Below are 20,765 nucleotides of genomic sequence, written 5' to 3' on the forward strand. Positions count from 1 at the left end.
TCACTGTCAAGATGCTTTCATGAATGTGTCATCTTTATTTTTATAAATTTTACATCACCTTCCAATTTAACCTCAGGAAAGAAAGGCCACGTGAAAAGGCAACTTGCAGTGCTGTGGATTCAGCTGCAAGAGCAAAATATGGATTCCACCGTCCTGCATCTGTCAGCCAACCATCCCCAAGGCTCTGCTACACTCTTGTGGAAAACTGGTGTTACATACTTACCTTCCAAAGGAGAACAAAGAGCTTCGAGCTTCAGCAGTCAGTGTTGCTCATGAATTAACATGATATTGAAAATGAAGAGTGCTTTATGTACTAAGGGGCAGTAGTATGGACAAGACAAACAGAACAACTTCTAAATATGCCTTTCAAGGTTCTGTGAATTAAAACACTGTCACTGTGAATTAAAACACTTTTCTCTCCAAGGATACTCCACTGTGGGACTGCACAGCCTGAATCCAAGTAAGGCTTTTTGGCACAGGGGGCATCCTGAGAGGGACCACAAAACATTTTTCTTCCTTACCTGCTAAATATAAGGTGTCTATCAAAGCAGCCACCATCCACCCCTCCGTACTTCGGAAAGGCTGCCCTGCGGGTCAGCCGTGAGGTAAAGTTAGTTGGCGCCTGGCGCCTCTGTTTTGGCTCAGGACACTGGTGGGGAGTAAAGAGAGAGAAAGGGGGACAGGTGGCAACAGGGTTCTTGCAGCGGGCGTGCTGCTCCCTAAGGTACTCTGTGATTATACTGTCCAGCGTGGGTGGGGAAGGAAGGTGTCTGTCCAGCTGCTTTTTGATAGCTGGGCTCTGGCTGTAGGCGCCATGGTCCGATTTTTGTCGCAACACTCTGATTTTCCTGCCGTTGCAGGGAGACGGCCTCTCCCTCACAAAGCTAATCCTGCCAATCAGAGGAGAGTTGCTGGCATAAGAAGGGCCTGGAAGGGCAGGTGGACCTTGGGATGCCGACGGCCTTGCCTGAGCATGGACAGAGGTGGCAGCGGAACCTACAGCAGTGTGGCTACTCAACCGTGCCGAGATGCCGTTCGCTATGCGGGGAGTGCGAGGCAGGGTCACGGGAGAGGCAGCGGCCGCCACGGGGGTGAAGGCAGACGAGTGAGATGCTGCAGTCATGGGCAGGTCAGCCTCCTTGGTAAGGACAGACGCCGTTTCTCCCAGGCCCTTAGAGATGAGATGGTTCCGAATCAGCAGCAGCAGCTCCTTCTCAGGAAACGTGATCCTTGACTGGGCCACCACATCCGCCTTCTGCAGCCGAGCCAGAGAGACGTCGGTGCCGATGAGCAAGGGCTTGCCCGAGACGCGCTCGATCAGCTCTGCCGCGTACTTGCAGAACTTCACATGCTCACTGCGTTTGTCCTGCAGCACCGGCTCCTTCATCAGCTGCTGGATCTGACAGCTGCTGAACAGGGGGAGCTTGCTGATGATCTGCCGGACGGTGCTGCTGCGCGACAGCCCCACCAAGGCTTTGCAGGCCAGCGCCCGGATCTGGTCAGCGTCGGTGATGGGCATCTTCACAGACAGCAACGACAGCAGCACTTTGATGCCGTTGTTGGACTGCACCACATTCCACATCTTGGCCAACGTATGCTCACTGCTCTTGGGGGCCTGAGGAAGCTTTCGCCGAGGAGTTCCAGAGATGAATTTCCCGATACTGGAGATCCGGTTATCTGGGCCACAGACACAATTGATGATGATCTGAAGGGCTGATTTCTGAATCTCGGCATCGTGGATGAAAAACTCACCCTCAGCAACTCCAAGGATGATACTAATACCTAGTGAGGGAAAGAAATAGTTTCTTTAGTACTCTAAAATGTATCCTATACAGTTGATTGGACAAGTAAGGGAGTCTTCCAATGAATTTGAAGAAAGTTGATAATTCTCTTCCTTCTAGAAATTTCTCAAGTTCTGCTAACTAGTCTAATACATTCTTCTACCTCGCTGGCAAAATGTTTTTCTGCACTGCTGCTCCTCCACTTTATCATCAGTAAGCAGAGAGTCAAACAATCTGTCAGAGGGGGTGATCAGGCAAGGCCCAGGAGAGCAAAACCTCAGATATCTGGACCAGAGCAAGATGCACAGGCACACCCTGATCGTTACTGCACAGAGCAACTCTCTTGTATAAACACAAGGTGAACAAAGAGACGAAGGAAGGGGACCATGTCACTGAGGGGGAAAAAAAAAATAAATCATATTGCAACTTCTAAAAGGAGTCAGGCAAAAATGAAACTTTGGGTTTATTTTGTTTTCCCAAGGAGTTGCTACTAGTTTAACATCTGCTTCAGAAGATCAAAACCCTTAAAGAATTGGTATTTGTCTGCAAAAAGTTTTTGTGGAAAAGAAATTGGTTGTTGCCTACATCTAGTACTCTGCCTGCCTTTTGCCTTTTCTTTAAAAAAAAAAAAATAAAAATCAGGCCCCAGTTAATGCACAAGCCTTGGATCTGATCCAGGCACATGTCAGTCATTTACATACTGAACCTGCCAGGTAGCCAGTTACAGCATAACTCACACAGCAATAATTGTTCCTCTCCCATACTCTCAAGTGCCATATCCCCAGGAGACCTAAATTTCTGGGAAGCTGAGGAAATCTAATAGTCCCATTACACAAGAATATTTGTCTCCACCTGTTAATAGGCTCTTGAAAACAAGTGCAAGAGAAAAATGGGTCTCCAGATTTGTAACCCAACCACAGTGTTCATCATGACACAATTTTAATCACAGTCCACTCTCTCACTTATTTGCATCCTTGGCAGTAACTCCGAGTATGTGAATTATTTTAACCCTGGTCTGACGGTAGGTGAGAAACAACCATCCAAAAACTATGTAGCAGAAGACAACTGATGAATGTGTAAGTCATCAGGACCATATTCAGCTTACCCACGGTGGAAACAGTAGATCCAGCTTCATCTAGCACATCCACAGGTTCTGCCAGCTGCAACTGGATTTTAGGAACCACAGTCAGGATGGCCAGTACATCCAAAGCATATCGTACTGTGTCATTCCTGGAACACAACAACAGAAGAACTTCTTAGAGGTGCATGCACAGAGTTATTTCAGTAACAAAAAATAGCATTCAATCTACTCTACTCCAACAAATGGAAGTAAAGCAGTCACGTCTGCTGTATTTGATGGCGCCTTTTGATTTTAGCTTATTCCACTCTTAAAGGGCTGGTCTCCACAGAAGGCAGTGCTCACATGTACACCATTGCCTGCAGTCTGCCAACATTTATCCCACACACCCCACAGGCTCCTAAAAGCACTGTTATTTTGTATTTATAAAAATAAGAATGTTAAGACTTATCCACAAAAGCATTCTAAATTAAGCTTCTAAATCTATTCTAACTCTACATCTTAGTTGGGAAATGTTGCTGTACAAAATACTCTGTCACCAGTCAGCTAGGAAGGAAGTTTTTCTGAAGCCAAGGGAAACTGTTTAGCAGCAAAGCAGACAATTGTGATAGGGAAAAGGGATGATTAGGAAGAGATGGGAGAGCAGAACATTTCAAGAAAAGGGGAGGAGGTCTGTAAGCCCAGGTAGCAATTAGGAAACAGCTGCAGAAAGTAAGAAACAGGAGAACAGAAGCTACCCAGGAGAGTGCAACCTGAGAGAGAGGGAGGGAATTACAGAAGCAAAACAGATTTCAAAGTCTTTCAGGTTGAGTCAGGCAAAGAGCTCCTATAGGCAGTAGAAATAAGGAGGGAGTCCTGGTCAACCTCATTCTACGATTAAGATATATCTGGATTTCGTCCCATATTTGGAACATTTTCTAGCCTTTCTCTAACAAAAAGGTAAACAAATTTTGAGACAGATAAAAAGTGGCACAGAACTCTGCTTAAACTATGATGCTGCTTTCTCAGAAATCAAGGGCCTGAGGCATTTTGGCTCTTCAGAAATCTCTTGGCATCCCTCTCTCTACCTCAGAATTTTAGTCCTGCCTTCCACAGTGTTAACTTCCATAAGCACTGGCTAGCCACAGCACAGGCCCTAACAGCACTAACCAGTACGTGACTGTTTTAAATGCCATCAGGGTAGAAAATCTAGAAATGCAATGTCCTGCCCAAGAGCCACAACTCGCTGCACTCAAGTACAGCAGCACAGCAAACAGCTCACCTTGCATAGTACGTCTTCCAGTTGCAGGCTATGGAAATGAGCTGGAGCATGAGTTGGACACAAGACAGTTTGAGAAAAACCTCTGCCGGCTCCCAGTAGAGCTGTGCTGGACCGTACTCAATCAGGAACTCCATCATCTCTACAATCTGCTCATGAGTATACGAACAGGCCTGCAGGGAAGGGGAAGCATTAGATCACAAGGGTTACAAACTCACACATCAAATCCCCCACTGCTGGGATTTAACTGAAAACTGCATTTACAAGATTAGACTACCACTGTCTCTTGCAGATTAAGTATTTACTTTCTGTTTTATTCCTCAGTTATAAAAGAATACAGCAACAGTCACTGTAATAAGCTTAAGGATAATATCCTTTAAGTTTCTTTACAGTTTTAGAAAGCTTAGGCCAATTTAAGAAGAAAAGCTACATTAAATTAAAATTCTACTCAGCTTTTAAACTACTAACGTAATAGTTACTACACATCATTCAAAATACATATCTGCTCAAATATTAAAAAAGGTTGCTAAAAATATTCAATTACAGTTTTTAAGTTCTGACAACAAAATACACTGAAGAAAAAGAGAAATTCCTAACAATTTCTTGCCTTTCAATATTTTTTAATTACACAAGAAGGCAACAGCTTATACACATTTCTTTAGTTACTAAAAATAACTGATTTTTGCAGAAGCAAAAACATCCTTATATCTTTCTTATTTCAGTTCTTCTAGAAAACCACCAAATTAAACTAGAAATCACAGGTGAATGTGCTCCCTCCAAACAAGCAGCCATAAAATCCAGTTTTAAAAAACAAAACAAATCAACAAAACCAGGCAAAATCAGGGGAAAAAAAATTCATGGCCAACACCATGGATTATTATCTATCTGGATCTCCCAGGTAATTTATAAAAACAATGGTGGCCAAAAGAAACATTTATCATTGTCAAATCAAACTTATTTCCAAGTTTTTCAACATTATGTACCTCTCTACACACAGATTTTGTCCTTCCAGAGATTCAAAGCATAGAAAAAAACCACAGGTAACAAAAATATCCTGCCTTTAAATGTTTGAGAGATGGAAAGGGAACCACAACAGACGAGCAGGAACCTTAATCAAATGTAATTCAGATAAACCTCAAGGGCTTTCCTGTACTTTCCTATTGCAGTGTCATTCCACAAGTCAGGAAAAAAGTACAAATAAAAAAATCCCTATGAATTGCACACTGCCCAGTTATTCCACCGGTCTCAAAAGACATCCACACACATCTGCAGCCTGGGTTCACTTGAAAAATGCAACAGCCATGTTAAAAGCTTGCACCACGCTCCTCACCTTGTAGGGGGGCTGTGGATGGACCAGGATGCCACCCTCGGTGCGCTGCAGAGACTGCTTCACCTGCTCCAGCTTGATGGCCAGGTGAGCCTCGAAGTACCTGCGCAAGGCCATGCAGGTGTGCTTCCCCGTCTGGCGGCTGGCAAAGATCTCATCGTCACTCAGGAGGGCTCCTTGGTCTTCCAGGTTCAAGATCTCCAGAGTGCTTATCTTCAAAAAGAGTGGGGGGAAAAAAAAGGTTTCATCAGCTCAGTCTTCGCGGGAAAAAAAAGCATCTACAGCTCTCAGCTGCAGTTGTACTAAACCCAGACACACTGATTTTACTGTACAGGACATACAAGCCCACTCAGAGCTGACTAAGGCTGTTTGAACAGGAAAGGGTATCTGCTTGGGAAATAGGAGTCAAATTGAACCATTCCCTCTCCTTCACGATCTGTGAAGAAAGAAACCCAGAGTTCCATCACTGTAGGTCTGGAGGCAGTGCCTAGTACCAGCAGGCATTATATGGCACAACACAGTGTTACACCCTGCAGCACTGATGTCCCCAAAGTAGACACAACCCAAGCAGCAGAACTGCACAGCAACACCCTGCATACACTCCAGCTTTTGTACATAAACAGTGTAATTTGTGCCCATAAGGTACCGTGGTTACACAGCACACACACAGTTGTACCTCTCCAGGAACAAGGCTGGATTTATCCACATCCAAAAGGGTGCATGGCAATACTGCACATATATCTGGAATGGTGAGAAACATTTGGACTCCCACTGCTTGAATAAGTACTGCTTAACCTTGCAGTTGCACCAAAAAGCTCCCAAAGGGTAGCAAGTCTCTAGACAATAATCATAATATTAAAAATAATAAAGATAAAGGGACCAACGTTGCTTAGAAAACTCACCCCACCTCTCCATCTCTTCCGAACTGAGGAGGAAAAACCCCAAGCAAAACCAAACAGAAGAACAGAACTCTTCACAGTTGCACTGCAAAGGGTGCAAACCCTGACACTAAAACCCTGCTCCCCACTAAAACCACGAGCCTTACCAGGTTAACCAGACGCCGAAGGCCATCGTGCCTGTCAAAGAGCTCCAGGACAGCACGGAAGGAGAAGCAAATGGAGAAGAACATGGTGGCATGGCAGCAGCCCGAGGCATGGGAGCACTCCATCAGCCATAAGGTGTAGTTCACCACATCTGAAAGCACATTATGGGGGTGCATGCACACCTAGAAAGCAAAAGAACATTCTTGAGAAGGACTTCAAACAGATTGCTGGAGAGAATTTGTCTAAGGAGAACGAGGGCTCTTTGAGAAGCAAACAGAGGACGAATATCAGTTATTCTCAGCTTGACTTGGGACATCTGAGACAGGAAACAAAAATTCCCATTTCCAGTTCACTAAAAAAGCCAAATAAACTCTGTGAGACTAATAAAGCCTATGATTTGGCAACGAAAGACTAGCAATTGGTTCATTCCCAGAGTAAAACATAGTAAATACAGCAGCCTTAGTATAGTATAATTCCAGGGAGTCTTTCTCCATACCACTTCCAGATATCCAAAGAATGATTTGCTAGAGGCAGAGAAGAGAAGCTTCCACTGAAGAAACAAAAATTCCTCTCAGTGTAACAGTAGCATATGCTGTGCTGAGGTTCCAGCAAACACTGGCAGCACTGAAGCCAAGGGGAATTGCAAGGATCATCAAATCCAAGTCTAAAGCCTGACTTTCTCAGGAAACAGACAATTGAGCTGGTCTTTTCCCTTCTCAGACCCTGCCTCCGAGATGTGCAGACCATGTGCTCAGAACTGCACCTTCCATATGCCCGTTGGCTTCTAATGAGGAGGAACTCAGAACTCTCTGCCAGGGTCAGTGCCAGGAGGAACAGCACCGAGCTGAAGCCATGGCACCAGCTGCTATATGCCAAGTTAGCACAGTTTTCCCTCTCTTCTCTGCTGTGCTGGACATACTCAGACAATACAATGCTACCAGCTTCAGACCTGAGGCTTGGCATGGACTGTGTGACAAGGGACTGACCCTTGAAACTGGTTTCCTATGAAATCCAGAAGTCCCACAGAAATCTGCTCTACCTGGTATCTGTAGATATTGGGGATAACATCCGGCAGAAGACACAATATCACTACAAAACAGCTGCATGATTTTATGACATGGCCTGAGGATGTCAAGCAAAAGGAATCCTCATGTAGCACCCTGCCATGGCTTTTGGTTTTCCTTTGGAACAGCCATGCAAGCAGCAAGGAGAATCAGGGAAAAATACAACAAAAGGTTCAAAGAGAGCATATGGAGTCTTCTCATCATGAAGTTCAGAGAAACACCAGAGCAGCTCATGTGCAGTCAGGGTCCATCTTTCTAACAAAATGGGCAAAAAAAGTGGAATGAATGTTATTCCCATTACAGTTTTCTTCCCCACATAAGGGAGATGTAATAAAGGGCATAGACAGTCCAGATAAGCCATGATTACCAAAAGGCTTTAGAGTTCATTCCTACAAACACCTGCAGAACATAAATGCCAACAGAGTCCATAAAGATATAGCCTTAAAAAAATACTACCAGTCCAGCCTTATGTGCTCAGGAGTCTTAAGTATGTTGAATCACAACACACATTCAGACAGCATCAAAAACTAGGAAAGAATAAGCAGAAATGTACAGTTACTATTTAACTGGTTCCACTTTCAGCTGAAAGAAAGAAGAAAATGCTAGACAATGACAGGGACAGGCCAGCAATCAAAAGCCATCATCTCAAGCAGAGCAGAGCTGAAGGGTTAAGGCTACAACTTTGCAGTTGCTTTGAATGACTCTTAGAGCAGGATGCTCCCACAGGCCAGGACTAATGCTCACAAGCATCTTTTTTTTTTCTCCTTGGCATGGTTAGCAACTTCAGAATAAACTGGATCAGTTCACAGATCTGGCTCAGCACACACATGCTGCTGGCAGTAGGAAAACCCAAAAGAAATAAAAAAGGAAACAGAATCACTGCTCAAAGTACCTGAGAAACTGAAGCCTAAGGGAATACTGCCCCATGGACCCATCTGAAGGGATGGTCACTGCAGGGACACTATTGAACCCAGAGGATGAGTTTTCTTAAGCATTTTTTTTCTATGTTAAAATATGAGGTAAGAAACATTACCATCACTGACATTTTTTTAACATGTATGAGTTCAGGCACAGAGAACCCACAGTGTCATTTAATGTGGTTTTCTGAACAATGCAGACCAGACCTGCGTGGGTCTCTTGCTGCACTCCACCACCTCCACAGAAGTTGTGCTGCTGTCTGGAATCTGACTGAGGGACTGTGTAACACTGAAGTTGTCCACACTGGATGGAAAAAGCAATCTCAACTATGGCAATCCATTGGAACAGATGGGAAAAGAAAGACAAATGAGAATGGAGGTTTTTGTTGGGGACTTTTTGAGGGAAAGAGGGAATAATAGGATGAAAAGAGTGATGAAAGCATTGAGACAATGCTGACAAGGTCTTCAGTTAACTCCCTAGGAACTGAAATCCACACCCTTGAAACAAAACACTCAAATACACTGTTATTCATATACCTGCTAGTGCCTCTGCACATACCACAGTCATCCACACAGATTTGCTTTTCGGCTTAGGAGATGTTTATTCACTGTTTGAACACAGGTAGGAACACTGAGAAATGATGGAATCGCTGCAGTTACGGGACAAGGACGACTCTTACCCTCTCCATGGCATCCTGATTGTACGACAAGTAATACAAGCACATGGACACCCCTGTTGCTGCCATGGAAGGACGGGGAATCTCCAGCAGCTTTTGCACTCCTCCATGAGCAACAAACTCCGTTGCAAACTTGTTGTGCAGCAGCAATGATGCCAAATGCTAAGGAAGGATAAAAGCAGACTGTAATTCTTCAAACTGTCATCAATTCCATCCCAACCCCCAGAAAAACAGCAGAAAAAGCAAGCGCTCCATGCTTTGTCCACCTCATTTCCTCCTCCCATTATATTTAACCCAGAATGTAATATTTAATCCCAATGACAAAAGCAAAAAAGGCACTAGCACTTCATTTTACACATCCTGAACAGAAGAGCAATTCAAATTATCCAACAAGTCACCTTAAGGTTTTCTTATCCTTTTCCAATTCACTCACTTTCTATTATCACGAAGACTTACTTAAATTCCCATTCACACTTTGATTATTGCCATATTGCTGACAAGAATTATCCAAAATGAGTGTAAAGGCAATTTAACAGAAGTCTGCAGCTGCACTGAAGTGTACTGCAAATTACTTTTCTGTATTACCAGCACCTTAAGAGGAAACAGTAAGGACCATTGTAAACCCCACTCCACTCCCAACTGAGGTAACCTGTAAGAACACTGCTCCTTGGAAATAAATTCTCAAATGACAAAGATACAGAGAGGAAGATACTGGAGGATCAGAGGCAGAGAATTGACTGTGAAAGAGGGGAAAGAACACACAGAAAAGTTTAACTTGTGCTGCTGCACTGCAGGTTTGGCTTGGTTATTTTGTGTGGCTTTGTACCTTTGGCAAGTAACCTTAAAGACTACTTGCACAAAACTACTGTATTTCAAACGCCAAGCTCAGAAACATCATGCTGAGGCTTCTGGGAGTAAGATGCTTGTGCTTCTTACCCCTCACAAAAGTCCCTTGAGATGGAAGGCAGTGGAACAACTCAGGAATACCATCTAAGGGCAGCAGGAACACAAACAGTTGATAAAAGAAGGATTTTGTTATCGTCCTCAGATAGGCGGGTGAAATTATTGACACTTCCTGCACAACTAAGATCTTTTTATCCCCTCTTCCCTGTCCTGTTTTTTCATTTTAAATACTTAAGAGCTCTAAAAACAAAACTGCAATGCATTCAAGTTGAGTGAAAGCCAATTCCAATCCCAGGGAAAGCCACAAGACATGGGCCTAAAGAAGGTGAGCACTTGCCTTTGACACGTAGCAGGCATATATTCAATGTTTTTACAATGTTTATGATATATTTTATGTACTGTGAAAGTAATTTACCTTAAGGGCTTCAAAAGTGAGCAGCACATCATTGGTTCGCTTCAAATCGATGTAGTACATCATCAGCTCCCTCGATCCCAGTTGCATAAAGATGGGTAATAGCTGGGAAAAATAAAAAGGGGACACTAGCTGAATGTTTCATGGGAAACGCAAGGTCTCTTTTGGTTTATACTCTCTCAAACCCCCAGTTTCCCCCTATTAGCAGATACCTGTTATGAGAGGTCAGTGGTAACCAGCTCCATCCATAGGAAGCAATAAAGGTTAACAGACCTCTTGTAAAACATCTGCTGACTGCAGCAAGGTGCATGGCAGCTGCCACACGGAAATCTTAAGACTCTCCTTCAAGTGCGGCTATGGAAGTCCACACAGATACCACCCTGGAGAGAGGTTCCACCTTCCATCTGTGCAAAGACAACTCCCCAACAACTGAACAGAAAAAACAGGAGAGCAGGGCAACAAACCAAAACCCTTTGCATAATTCTTTTGCAACAGCTTTATGCTATTAATTCCTATTTTTATATCCTGTTATTGCTGGCACATGAAGCAATCCAGTCAGCATGCAGGGTGTTAGGGGGATCACGGTTTCTGGCTCTCACAGAAGCAAGGCACACATGTGCACACACAATGTATATCACAAAGCAACACTGTGTTGCTTTGTTCTGTTATAAATTAAGCTAAACAACCTCAAAAAAAGAAAAAAAGAAAGAAACACGGAAAATGGAAACATAGTTTGGTATCTGACATGGCCATGCTACTTTGTCCATTTAAGTAATATCAGTTCTCAAAAGCATTTGCCTGCCCTGTCACTTGTCATCAGAACTACTGCAGAGGTTACACAAACCACTTCATTTAGAATTTCAAGTTACTTCTCAGACTTTTAACTGCAGGAGTCTATCACATCCCCCATAGGAAACAGGAGAAATGTTTGTATTTCAAACAAAGGGACTTGCCCTGTGTCACGTAAACAATCACCAAATTTAACAGAAACATGGAATAAAATCCCTAGTGCCATGCTCCAACTATAGACCACACACCTGCTAGGTTCAGGTTTGAGTATTACCTACCAAGTAATACTCAAACTAATGACTTCATCAATCTGAAAGTCATCAGCCACTCAGGAAAGGTTACCTATCTTAATCATAACAGGAAACATCAGAGAGCAATGTAACAATTGTGCAGATTTTTCCCCACAACACCACTCAGCTTTGTCAGGAGAACTGGAGCACATTAGTGCTTCCTCCCCCCCTCATCTGCTCACCTCTTGGTACTCCCCTAAGGGAGTCAGGTACTGCAGAATCAGCCTCTGCTCTATGGCAGGAGTCAAGGGGTAAAGTGTGTAATTAGTGCCAATCACCCACGGGGACATTTCTGACCAGCTGCTGTTGGACAGCTCAACAAACATCCGCTCTGGTTCCGAGGTGGAAAAGCCCAGCTTTTGCTTGGCTTTCCGGAAGCCGTCTCTCTCATGCTGTTTCCCTGATTTGCTTTTCCTCAGTGCCCCATCATCCAGTTTTGCAGCAGAGTTAACTCTACTACTGGTCTTGTGACTTGAATCAAGATGAAAGGAGATGTCCATATCACCAGAAACTTCCTCCTGCTCTCCATCTACTGTCACTTCCCCATAATCCATATCCACAGCCTCTTCATCGAGAGGCAGCAGAGGATCCGATGGCACTTTCCGAGGGCTGGGACGCTTGTTCTCCTGTTTTGTGGTCATTTCAGTGACCTGTAACTCCCGCAGCCGGCGAAGCACCAAAGCCACCTGTTTCAGAAAAGCAGCGCTCGTGAGAACACACTTCTTGCTTTGATCACCCAACTCACCTCAGCCATATTTTTTGTTATCAGCATGTAAAACCCACTCCACAGCATACATTGCCAGGTATGCTGTGGTGTACATTTGCCTAGAGAAATAACGATTTCAAAGCGAGTAGGAGAACTCAAACCCTTTTTGCTACAGCTACTTGCTACTTGCTACTTTGATTCTAAAATAGCAGCACCAAGTCTCCTGAGTGAGAAGGAAGTGGCTTGAAAGCCAGTAAGAGCAGATGAGCTATACTGGTGTTAACAGAACCACAGAGCAGCTTGCAGCATCCTTCCATCATCTCTGGCTAGCCTGGAATAAAGGCAACATTCCCTTTCAAAGCAGCAGCTTTGGTAAATTGCAGGTCCCCAAAACCAAAGGTCATGCTTTTACTTCTAAAGATTAGAAGAGCAGTGAATGCATTTTCACCATAATTGTCTCCACGTTGACTTACCTTTCATTTTATAACCCCCATCTGGTGGGTAAATCACAACATGCAAAAGTTACAGATGTAAAGCTGCTGAAAATTTTTAAGGAAACTATGAATTATGAGTCTTATTAAAATGTAAAGTATTTGACTTCTTAGGTTTCCACTGGCAATTTTAACACAACTGATACAAGAGAATAATCAGGCCACATGCTCCAACCAGCAGATGCACCATCAGGGAAGGATGGAAACCATGAGCTGCTGACTCTTACAGATATTATCACAACCACCGTAAGACCCGTATATTAACTCATGAATGTGAGCTCCCCATAAAAAAAAAAAAAATTAAACAAAATCAGAGGCAACTGCCCTCTCCAAAGGGGAAGTGATTGAGAGATGATTACCAGTTGTGAGTTCTCATCCCTGTAATTTGCAGCGATGTCCTGGTTTTCCATAGCTCCCCCCAGCAGCCCCGTTGCGTAGGTCCTCAGCGGCTGATCAGCCTCCCGCGCCCACTTAAAGAGGTTTTCAACTATGCCTTCCTAGAAGGGAGAGAAAAAAGAATGCAGTTCCAACAGTTACATTTCATCTTCAACTTCTCAGTCCCAGTGAAAGGACCAGCTGGGAACAATTCTCCCTACCCCTAGTAATGACCAGGCTAGATTTCCTACCAGTCATGTAATGGATAAAAAAAAATTGAACACTTTAAGCTGCATGAAACTATTCCCAGGCATCACATATTTGGATTTGCACACCTGCAAAAACCTTCTGAAGTGGCCAGTCAAAGTACTTCCTAGGAAGCAAAACACTACAGGCATGAGTTGATTAGTCCAAACAAAGGAGCCCAAAGCTCCTGGCAGTTTCGCTAATAGAAAGCTCCAGCAATTTAGCAGATTTCAAAGAAGCCATGTTGAACTTACATTAAGTAAAACGGAATTTGGGTAAATTTAAAACACCCATCTAAAAAGACAATGTTTTAGTACGAAAGACTAATTTTTTTTCCTCTAAATCACTAATGGATTTTGAAACATCAAACAGGAACACATTATCACCACGACGGGAATCTTGCACGTAATTTGAATCATAGGTACAATACAATACAGGATCAGAAAAAAAGTAATAATGAATAGACACACATTCCAATGAGAACTCTCAGCTTACAGATTTTCAAAGACTTGCCTGTTATATATTTAAAGAATTGCATTATTATTTAAATGCTCTTATGTAATTTTAAAAAATTGTAACTGATGAGATGTGGTCGCTAGAGGGCCTCTTTGTGACTAGAACAGCACCCTCATCCAATGGATATCCTAAAGTCTCCTACACACAGGAGCCCAAAGTGCCAGAACAGAGCTCTAGATATTCTCAAGTCAAAGGGAAAAAAGTTCTTAAGTCCAAAACTTAATTTAATTTCAGCTTACAGAGAGCTTTAGTCTCTGGAAATAGCTATGTTCTCCAAAAATGGGAAGCTATGGTTTTGGTTTTAAATGTTTTTGGTTTAAAGTCTCCCAGCCTTAGCTTTTGGACAGATCACAAAGAGCTCAAATCAAATTAAATCTTTCACAAAGGGAGAAAATTATTCTTTTCTTTTATCACACTTTGGAGTCCATACCCATATTTCAATAGTAAAGAAACTAATTTAGAACTTTATATTAAAGCACTACTTGATTCGCAAACTTCAGAAAAACAAATTTTTACAGAAGAGGAAACTGTGGCTGAGGAGTGAAATTCACTTTCTCCTCCCTTTCAGCTCTCTGTGCATTCCTTCAGAACAACCCACTTGTCAACATACAGAAGTCTGAGTCAGCTGTCCATCACAGTTCCAGATAATCCCCACAAAGCATGTGGATTTTAGACTGCTTAGTTAAAGTATGACTTGCTTATCACTCAGCTCTAGTAACGCTATCGCTCTGCTGTAGCTGGGGATTACTGGGCAAGACTCCCACAGCAAGTCCTCCATGCTCTTTACAGCCTGCTCCATTCACAGGCCTATCATGTAACAATTCAAATTATAACATTTCCCAAAACATTACATTAGGTTCCAGCTCCTGTTCGAATCAGTCACATTACACCTTAAAAAGCAGTGAAATATTAAAGATTTGATTAATTGAATAAGCCAAAATTAGGAAGACTGAAGAGACTGTCTCACAGGGACAGGATTTCAATAGGGCTTTTTATTCATTTGTCCTTTGGGAAGACTTGTTGGAGTACATAATACAGCAAGCTTGAAAACCAAGCCTCAGCACAGGTGATACCTTTTCCTGAAAGACAACAGCTGTTTCCAGTCCCGGCATGATATCCAGCAGAAGTCGGCAGGCAGCAGTGTTCAGTGGGGGTTCTCTGCTTGTCATCACATAAGCATTCACTAGCTGGAGAAGATCAGGAACAGCATTGGTTTGAGATCAGACTCTGACCAAAACCAGAGCCGTGAAAGCCTTACAGCTCCCACAGCAGCAAAGTGATACAGTAAGGAATGCCAGTCTGAGCCCTGGGTCTCCACACAACCAGCCTTTAACGTGCTCCCTCAGAGCCTCAGAAGTGGAAATTACTTCTCAGAGAAGCCATCAGAGAACGTCTGGTCTGCTTTTCACTGACTAAATATTTATCTTGAACTCATTTGTAAAGGCAAATGCTTTAAAAAACTGTGACAGTAACAGCGTAAACATGAAAAGATAATTGCTAAAAAAAATTAATGTAAGAAATAGCACGTTTTTAATTGTACCTACATTTGCTTTTCGCTTGCAGTTTAACACGGAGAGGTACATGCAAGCTATCTGTGAGAATCCTTACAGCAATGAGTACTCATACAGGTGGTTTCAGGGATGTGAGGATAACAAAAATTCTAGCTATTAAATCATGTTAAAGTATAGAAATGTAAGAGGAAAGCCAGATTCCTGCCTCCTAATTCTCTGCCTGAGTCTTCTAGAGCTAACACACACTATTCTGCTCCCACAGGCAGCCCAGCATTTCCATGAATTCAGAGACAGGGCACTGGAATTAGTGGCATTTTCATTACAGAAAGAAATTATGGTTTTGTACTTGTATTAGAAGACCTACATTTTCTTTAAAGAGACTGATAAACCTTGAAAAGAATTAATTCAATTGCTGCTACACACATTCCAACAGCTCATCAACTCCCCTTTCCTTGAGTCACTTTAACAGTGGCAAATGAGTTGCTCTTAAACCCATTTTAAAAATCACTGCTATGGAAGAGATGGTCCTGACACCACTAAAATAAATATTAAACGAGTACTGAGATAAACCAGCATACAGGAAATAAAAGCCCTAAGGTGGTGTCAGGAATTGACAGATGCAGCTCTTGAAGCAAACCTACCGCATTCATGAAATCATCGTTCTTGAAAAGTATCCTCAGTAAGTGCCCCAACATGCACTCCGGGTCCGCTCGGCCTGCAGGAGGAACAGGGAAACACTCATCTACCTGCCTCAGGATGCCAGGATTAATACTGAACTGCTATCCCCAAACTGACTGCGGAATGCTCTACTGTCAGCACCACAGAGCACCATTTCCCAGCACAAAGGCAGTATCAGACCTCGATCAGCAGTCAGCACGTGTTTCCTCTCAGTATGAGTTAGCAGGTGTTCGCTGGGACAGAGCTGGTGCTGCCCAAGCCACGCAGGACTCTTACCCGGGTGCCGGTCATCAAACGGGTCGGGGTCCCCTTTGCGGTACTCCTCAGTCTCCTTCTCAATCAGCTCCGACATCCTGCAGGGGGAATGACATCCAGTCAACACAACTCACACTCAGCCTGCTCCTAGTGCTCCCCACATTAACACATCTGACAAAGCACTCTAAACCAGCCCATCACCCCTCACCTGAACAGCACTCAGTGCCATCAGAGGATTTCAGACTGTCCCCAACAGAGGGCAGAGAAAAGAGACTGGCCTCTTCTATCTCATCCTCCCACTGTGCTCCAAAACCCACTGAACCCGTATCAACACCCCAGAGCTGCACATACACTCTGTGGGGCCAACACCTTTTATTTACTCATCTTAGAGTTCTGGTGGTGTAGAGAACTTGAGCAAATAAAGGGCTTGAGCAGTACTTTTCACCACCACAGTGTCTTTCTTTTGCAGCAGAATCAGTCCTGAACAGGTGACTTAAGTCCTCCTCCCTATTCAGTGTGTGCAAGGGCAGCTGCTCAAACTGCCTACATAGTTTTCTGTTATTTTGCATGTTAAATTTCAATCATGTTGTATAATTATTAAATATTAAATACTTTTATGAAGTGTTGTGTAATCTCTACTCAGCTATCAATGTTTTAGCACATATCAGCTACCACAATGGATAAGACAAGGAGAAACTCAGCCAGCTCCTCATTCATAGACCTTCAAAATATATTAAATGCTCCCCTGTACCAGAAAAAAAATAATTAAGGGTTGTTTTGAAGCTATACCTTCTCCTAAATTGAGGAGCGGCCTCAGCAGACACATTAAATCCTATGCTCCAATTCATTTAGAATGAGCAGTATGGGAATTAATTATTATTTTTATTTAAACAAAATCAAGACGAGGGAAATTATCTCATGGTCAAGCAATAAATAATTCCATAGTTATCCACTGTGTTTCTCAATGAAGTGTTACAGTGGAAATATATGCAGTTTTATGTGAAATAAAGAGCACTCGATTCAATTAAAAAGAATTAGCAAATTAAATCTTATTTCCTAGGTATAAAACATCATTCCCTTCCCTCTGCTGAGGTGCAGAGTCTATGTACAGCACAGCATTTTAAAACAAGGTCTTAATACCTCAATGTAGTAATCTAGGCAGAGTTTATTATAGGGGAGGGAAAACTGCTGGAAGGCTGCAGTAAGCCCTGGAAAAATATTTGTCTTTCACAGGAGATTTCCCTTACAGAACAGCACTGACTTCTACTCTATTCCTGTGACTTTCCAGAAAATATCCAGTGTTCCCAGGCACAATTAGAGGTAAAAATGTACTTAGTCCTGCCTCTGAACTACACTGACCAAGGATGATGACTGCCAGATTGTAGGAACAGCAATTTAGCTCACTAGGAATGAGCAGAAAACTTTCCTGCTTGTCTCTGATCTGACAATTATCTTTCAACAAACTGTTGATCCTGTGGGGTTCCAATATTTACTTTTACAAGCCTGATTCTGAAGGGATGCAAATTACGTCCCTTGTTAATAATAGGTGGCACAGCTTGAGCTCTCAAGGAATTCTGGCAAAAGCAAGTTACTTCAATACTCCACTGCCAGCTCCTCGTTTTTTTCCACGAGAACTAATTGCTTGAGGGGCGTCTGCTGACAGACAACTCAGACAAATGGGGAGTTGGGAAGCAGCACCCTCGACTTGTCAGGTCTTTTGAGGTGAAAATTAGCATTTTGAGTACATGCCAGAAAGGACAGACAAGCAGCATGGAAAGTGAGCACAACACCCTGGCCAGTGCATCCTGTCTGGGTAGGCAGCCAAACAGTGAGCCAGCTCCCAGTGGTTTCAGGGAAGACAACATTATCACAGGATGGATGAAATGGGCATGTGAATCACTAATTATGGGGGGGTGTGTTAAGGCAATTAGTCATAATTGTTTGAGCAAAATAAAAAAATAACTGCCTCCTTAAAATTGACTCTCAAAAAGAAAAAAAAAAAAAAGAAAAAGGAGGAAAATTAAAAATCAAGCTTCCTTGCAATACCCTTCTTTTAACTAACACATGCAAAGGTGGTTTGTGACCTGACTTGGACAAATCTATCCAGATCAAGAGCTTTCTCAATTCTCAATTGGAGCAACAGAAGAGTCAATTAACTAATAAAGCTCATTCCCACCTTCTAACACTGGCACCTGGCACACAGGGATTTAACAAAACCACAGAGCTTCTGTTCAGGTTTCAAGATTTCCTTCGCTCATTTGGCATTATATTGGTTCTCCCGCCACTTCAAAGTTTGCAGACAAGATCTTGGATTTACATGAAGGCAGGGATTCTTTCCCCTTACTTCTAACTCTTTTTTTTTTATCTCTTTACAACTGTCTTTGGAAAGTTAGTCAGATCCTCATTGTCACTTGCCACAAACTGAGCTCACCTGGGCAGTGGGGCAGGAAGGGGCACTGGTATACAGAGAAGTTCCCAGTGACCTACATGGCATAACATAAACCCATCCTAATCCAGCCCTACGTCAGCACTTGGCATTAATGACCAACCTGAGCCTTTACAGCAGATTGCAACTGCATAAGATGCTCTAGGATCCCAGGTCACAACACACTTGGTTTGTGGAGATCAAAGTTACGGTGTTAAACTGCTGATTTATCCCCTGATGAAAGAGGCTCCTGGGATGCAGCGAAGGATCTGGCTCCCAGGATTTGCCTGAATGGTTGAACATGACTCGCTTCCAGTCAGTGAACTGACGCTCTTGCAGGATCATTTCAATTTACAATATTTTGGAAAACCAAGTATATTTAATATCTGTTGTTTGCTGACAGGTTTCCAAGCAATTTACCCAGTTCATACCTTCTAACACTCCAGAGTTTGTACATCCAGAAAACCAGCTTACTTGGAAGTGACAATTCAGTTGTGGCCCATAAACCTCACTGTTGCTGTCCTTGTCCTGTTACAGCTGAACCCCTCCCTACTTCACCCTCACATGTGCTAGCTCAGTATCACATTTAATGGACCCCCATCCACACAGGGAAGTTTTCATCCATTTTGCTCAGGAGGCAGAAGGAAGTAGAAGAGTATCACTCACGAACAAGTCTGACCACAACTTCCTCTGCCTGAAGACTAAAACAGTATGTAAGGGCATTACTCTGCCTCAGGTCATTGGCCAATGCAAGCTCCAGCTGGTGAGGATTCCTGGGGAGCCCCTCCACCAGAAAATTCTAAATACCTAAAACTCCAAACACACACACACAGCTTTCATTGATACCTGAGGCAGTGTAAATCCAATTCCTGACAGTCAGTAGATCCCCTTGCTATCTACCTTAAATAAATCTATACTATCTCCACCAAAGCCAAAATACCCAAGCTTTCACCATTCATAACCACTCTGCCTGCTCCACAGAAACCCTGAGAATCAACAGAGAGTTATCAGACTTGTCTGGGCATAAATAATGTAAGGAGTTCCAGGAGCTGAGTGGGAGCAAGAAGTGCCAGACTGCTATAAACACAAGAAAAGACATGTTTAATTCAAATGTCTTTAAATTTCTTAGAATACAGTAAAATTCTGGTTATGCCTACAGAAAAAAAGTCTTGAAATAGCACATATGTTTCCTTCAGACAAGACCCAAAGACACACCAAAACACATCTCACAATTTTCAAGAGACCTACTAATTTTCAAGTGTTTAGGGTTGGTTTTCTGTTGCTCTTCTCCCTCTTTCTGAGCTGCTATTTTTAACATGTAGTAAGAACAGCAAAAAAAGCTGTGCCCAGTAAGTAAGGCACAGCACAGACCTGAGCAAGAAGCTCCACCAGATTCCTGTTACTTCCACCCAGTGCCAGCTCAGACTCCATGAGCTGACTTGTCTGACCCCACAACACAGGGCAGAGCAGAACATAAACCTGGATTGCTCCTGGAATCCAGAGCAGTTCAGTCCTGCACACACCAGGCAGGCCATGGGTCTGCCAGCAGACGTGTGAGGAAGGATTGGGAGGAATTTCTGTGAATCTCCTGCTAAATCAAGAGTAATGTCAGCCTACCCAATTGAGGCCTGGCTTGGGAAACTACAAATCCAACTGATAATTCAAATGTTTCTCTTGTAATAGATGATGTCTTATAATTAATGGTGTTACCTACACAGCCCCTAAAAACAATTTACTGGTCCAGGTAATATGTTCCTCACGTATGCAATACAAGGCCAGTCAATCAACACACAGTTTAAAATAATTAACCAAGTTTCAAAATTTCACTTCAAACATGTTCTGTGAACTTCAATAATACTACTCTTGTCCTTTCATTTAATCTAACCAACGTTACTGCAAACTCAAACCCCTCACACTACCAATGATGGAACAACATTCTCACAGATTCCCATCTTGATAAATGTTTCAGAAGCTTCATGTTAAGACAGCAGATTTATATCAACTTCTAATTATTTTTCCTGAC

The 20,765-nt window shown here is 42.9% G+C and overlaps 1 protein-coding gene across 4 annotated transcripts in view; it reads right to left on the reverse strand.

Annotated features, from left to right (window-relative positions):
- Window positions 1–20,765, reverse strand: part of DCAF1 (DDB1 and CUL4 associated factor 1) — a 50,862-nt gene that overhangs the window by 24,712 nt on the left and 5,385 nt on the right. For all 4 annotated transcript variants that reach the window (XM_027731039.2, XM_039378040.1, XM_039378071.1 and 1 more), the window contains exons 3-14: window positions 16,339–16,415; window positions 16,026–16,099; window positions 14,947–15,060; window positions 13,096–13,233; window positions 11,722–12,225; window positions 10,464–10,565; window positions 9,149–9,307; window positions 6,490–6,669; window positions 5,448–5,657; window positions 4,121–4,290; window positions 2,887–3,011; window positions 522–1,782 (exon numbers count right to left, since the gene is read on the reverse strand). In XM_027731039.2, coding sequence (XP_027586840.1) covers window positions 522–1,782; window positions 2,887–3,011; window positions 4,121–4,290; window positions 5,448–5,657; window positions 6,490–6,669; window positions 9,149–9,307; window positions 10,464–10,565; window positions 11,722–12,225; window positions 13,096–13,233; window positions 14,947–15,060; window positions 16,026–16,099; window positions 16,339–16,415 — 3,114 coding nt within the window. The remainder of the gene's footprint in view (window positions 1–521; window positions 1,783–2,886; window positions 3,012–4,120; window positions 4,291–5,447; window positions 5,658–6,489; window positions 6,670–9,148; window positions 9,308–10,463; window positions 10,566–11,721; window positions 12,226–13,095; window positions 13,234–14,946; window positions 15,061–16,025; window positions 16,100–16,338; window positions 16,416–20,765) is intronic.

This window comes from Pipra filicauda, unplaced genomic scaffold (assembly GCF_003945595.2).
Source record: "Pipra filicauda isolate LSUMZ 115617 unplaced genomic scaffold, ASM394559v2 scaffold102_size2360937_pilon, whole genome shotgun sequence".
NCBI classification, from domain to species: domain Eukaryota; kingdom Metazoa; phylum Chordata; class Aves; order Passeriformes; family Pipridae; genus Pipra; species Pipra filicauda.